Here is a 3903-nt window from a genome sequence, read left to right on the forward strand (position 1 = left end):
GGGAAGCACAGCCATGAGCATTGCCCCTGATCTCGGTTCCTGGGAGAGTGCCCCCAGACACCACCCAAGTGCCAAGTCTGCCTTACTTTCAGCCCCACCCTGAGGGGCTAAGAGTGGGCAAGGACAGCCAAGGTCAGAAGATATGTTCATTTAGGGGTTAGGCCTCTGTTAGTAAACGTTTCTGCTCCAGCCTGGACCTCCCCCCAGCTCCAGAGACACATACCCGATCACCTACTCCACTTGGATGTCAAATAGACATCTATAAAACTGTTTACTAATCTGTAAAACTTTACTAACCCTCACCCCACCCACCCCTCCCAGGGTGGCTATCAGGAAGATGTGCCAAGAAGTAAGGGCTCTCTTAAAACTGCTCTGGGCACCTTCTTACTTTTTACCACCATTTTCAAATCTAGTTCTAACCACTTCATTCATCTTGGGGAACAAGTCATTTCATTCCACTAGAGACGCGAGTCTTCTAGACCATCCCAAAGTTCAAGACCATGTCAGGATCCTGAATGAAAATGCAGATTCCTGAGGCCCTGCCCCAGACACATGCAATCAGAATCTCCACCAGGGCAGGGGGATCTGTGTTTAATTCAGGCCCCAACAGATTTGACTCTACAATCCAGTGGAAGAAATACTGTTTCACAGTTGGGCAAACAAGGCCTGTCTCAGACAAGGAAGAGAAACAAAGAAGATAACAACCCTCCAGAGGCTGGTGTGGGAGGACTGGCCGAGTAGCTGGGAGGGAGGAGAGGGAAGGGCCCTGGCCTTCATCTGGCCCAACCCCAATTTCACTGATAAGTAAATTGGGGCCCAAAGAGTGTAACGAGTCCAGGTCACCAAGAACATTCATGAAATGTTCTGCAGTCTCCTGGCTCCCGAAGCCCTCACCACAGCTCCTGTGTATGTTGTGCGTTTTGTTCCTGCCTGGGAGGTCTTACCCCTCTGAGCCCTAAGTTCCTTGTCTAGTCAGAGGCTTGAACAAAGTTAAGTCTTTTTCAAACTCCATGCCTTTTGCTCCTGCTCCCTAGCCTTTTCTTGTCCGGAGATAAAATGTGTAATTTTCATGACTGTGGAACAAATATAACTGTGCCTTTTTTCACACACACACAAAATGTCTTTTGCAGTCCTTTAAGTGCCTGTAAGAACCTTGGGCTCAGCAGTCTTTTGTGCCAGGCCCTTCTAACCCAAGGCAGTCAGGTGAGCTCTTTCTACTGAGACTCTGACTCTGTGAGAGGTCTGACTTCCTCCTCAGTTTCCAGGGCTTTTCCTTGGTAGCCTCAACCAGCAGAGCAAAGGGGGCCAGGGTTCTTGACACAGAGGGCACTCAGCCTGCATACCTCCAGTACCATGCTGGCAGGGGGCCTCAGACCTTCCTGAGGAACAGAGAAACACAGAGCTGCACCAGAGTCTGATGAAACCCACCTTCTACAGCACCCATCTCCCTCCCTTTTATTTCATGGCACTAATGACAGACAAGTGTTTTAACAAACTTTTTTTTATTAGAAAAGTAAAAAACATTGCATAGGTCTTAATACTTGAACATCAAGTGTAATCATGAACAGCGAGTATCTTCATGTAAACAGTTCTAGATGGAAGATCCAGATGGTACTCCTCTGAGGGAGGGGTTCCAGCCCCCACCCCAATCAGCCCCATCCTCTCACAGCTCAACCCTTTAGTACACATCCAGGGATGGGCCACACACAGCTCCCAGGTGTATTTATTCTTTAAGTGTCAAAGATCCCCAAGTGATCCTAACACCCACCCCTTCCTACTCTTACATTCATGCGTCTGTAAGATAGCTGCCTAGAACAGGTCAGTAGTGAAGCTATGATCAAAAAACAAAAACAAAGAACCAAACACTTGGGCCCTTCAGACCATGAGATACACGAATCACCTCGATGACCTCCCCCCTCCCACCAGGGCCAGCTATGGTGAAACACAAGTCCCTTGCAGAGGCCAGAGCAGCCCAGCTGCCCTCCTGGCTCTGTCACGCCACTGTTGTCTTAACTGTCAGTAACAATAAAAATAACTGGGTACATGCTACATACACATCCAGTCAGAAGCCTGGTTGGCCCCTAAGCCTTTGTTTCATGCTACAGTACTGAGGGGCAGCGTGTGCCCCTAGCAGGGAGCCGCCAACTCACACCTCAGTGAGCTTCCTAGGGAAACACCGTGTTCCCCCACCTTGACTTTTCTACCCTCAGGTGGCTGTTGTCGGTTTTCTGAGGGCAGGCACCAGTTCCTCAGCCTCTGCTTGCCCCCCACCCCAAAAGTTCTCTGACATGGGGGCATTATCGGCCCCCCAGGCCCAAGTTCAACACTCCTCGATGAGAAGTTGCTCCGAGCTGTACAGTTTCTTCTTGATTACTCTGAAGCCAGTGCTCAGCGTCAGGGACTGGCTGAAGCCAGGGACGAAGGGAGAGTTGGCAGAGCTAAACAACCCCTGGATCTTGGGCCAGAGGCGTGAGTCCAGGCGCAGCACGAGGGTCAGCTGGAAGGTGGGCACCAGGCTGGGGTCGAGGGCCAGTTGCCCCACGCTGTGGCAGCTCTTGCCCTGCTCTACGCAGACGTCCAGCAGCGCCCCTCGCAGGCCGCACGGCTCGCTGTAGGCCAGGCGCAGTAGCTCTTTGCCCACCTGGCTCACCAGCTGACCCGGCATCAGCAGGCGCGCGGGGCGCCGCGAGCCCAGTCGGGCCTGGGCCAGGCTCTCCTGCAGCAGCTGCATCAGGCTGGCACACAGGTGCTCATCCTCGGGATCGCTGAGCAGCTCGAAGTCGGGCAGGGACACCCCATCCAGGTATGCAGAATCTGCAAGGGAAAGCAATAGGGGAGGATTAGGTAAGAGAAGCTCCAAACGGAGTAAGTGCTGTTTCGCTAAGAAACCAGCACTTCTTTCCAGTCTGTGCCTCAGTTTATGCCCCATGATAGTACCCTATACCTCAGTTCCTCTCCTCTGCTTGCCCCCTTCCGCAATCCAGATTCTGATGGGATAGGAAGTCTAGGGGGGCTTTGACTCCTAGCGCGGTGTTTCCTCACCTCCCCGGCCCTTCTATTCGCGTCCGGCTCCTGCCTACCGCTTACCTTCCTCCAGCCCAAAGCCACTGTTGCTGCTGTCCAGGGATTCGCAGTCCGAGCTCTCCAGGCTCTCGCAGCGGCCGAGTCCTTCTTCTCGGGCCGCCGACCCCCACGCTGAGCGCGGCGGCTGATTTGGGGTGGGAGTTCGGGACAAGGACGAGGACGAAGACGACGACGAGAAGCGATCCCAAAGGCTAGGCATGGTGAGGATGGACGCCAGGGCGTCTGCAGATGAGCTCAGGGTGCTGGAGCTCAAAAGACGCTGTAAGAGAAAAGCGGTTCAGATTGGGCGTCAGTCTGGGGGCTGGATCAAACAGAGAGCTAAGACCCCCACGGCCGAGGCCGCTCGGCTCAGCGATCAGCATACACAGAACGGACACTCACCAGTTACTGCGGTCAGCGAGAACTGTTGGGACAAGTGCGTACTGCCGCTTGAATGAGTGCGCGAACTGGTGCCAAGCCCCGAGCTCTGCCCAGACCTGTCCCTTCTCCCCACCCGCACCTCCCCCTAGGCCTGCCGAGGTCCCTAGCACCAGCGCCGAGAGACCTATAAGGGCTAGTGCAGAGAGGCCACACCCCTTCCGCGCGGCGGCCCAATCCAGACCCGGGAGTGTGGCCCACCTCGGCCAATGGGCTTCAGGCGCACGTTCGCAACGTTCTCTCCTGCCCAGTGACAGCCGCCTGGACCCGCCCCCGCTGAACCCAGAACACTCAGGGACGGACCCCCGAGCCGCGGCCACGCCCCCTTTCTGGAAGGGATCTGTGGCCGCTGCAGCTGCCAAGGTCCCCGAGGGCGCTCGCGGCAGGGGAGGATCAAGGAAA

The 3903-nt window shown here is 55.0% G+C and overlaps 1 protein-coding gene across 1 annotated transcript; it reads right to left on the reverse strand.

Moving 5' to 3' along the window:
• Nucleotides 1–1491: 1491 nt before the first annotated feature.
• Nucleotides 1492–3598, reverse strand: DDIT4 (DNA damage inducible transcript 4). The gene is made up of 3 exons (XM_052639828.1): nt 3466–3598; nt 3088–3343; nt 1492–2814 (listed from the first exon to the last, which is right to left on the reverse strand). Exons 2-3 carry the CDS (start codon nt 3281–3283, stop codon nt 2321–2323), a joined length of 690 nt encoding a protein of 229 aa, XP_052495788.1. The 5' UTR covers nt 3284–3343; nt 3466–3598; the 3' UTR covers nt 1492–2320.
• Between the last annotated feature and the right edge of the window lie 305 nt (nt 3599–3903).

Source organism: Budorcas taxicolor, chromosome 5 (assembly GCF_023091745.1).
Source record: "Budorcas taxicolor isolate Tak-1 chromosome 5, Takin1.1, whole genome shotgun sequence".
Taxonomy (NCBI): Eukaryota; Metazoa; Chordata; class Mammalia; order Artiodactyla; family Bovidae; genus Budorcas; species Budorcas taxicolor.

Coding starts and splice junctions, on each gene's coding strand:
- DDIT4 (XM_052639828.1), bottom strand. CDS start 3,283: ATGCCTAGCCTTTGGGATCGCTTCTCGTCGTCGTCTTCGTCCTCGTCC. Junction 2,815..3,087: donor TGGCTTTGGGCTGGAGGAAG/GTAAGCGGTAGG, acceptor TTTCCCTTGCAG/ATTCTGCATACCTGGATGGG.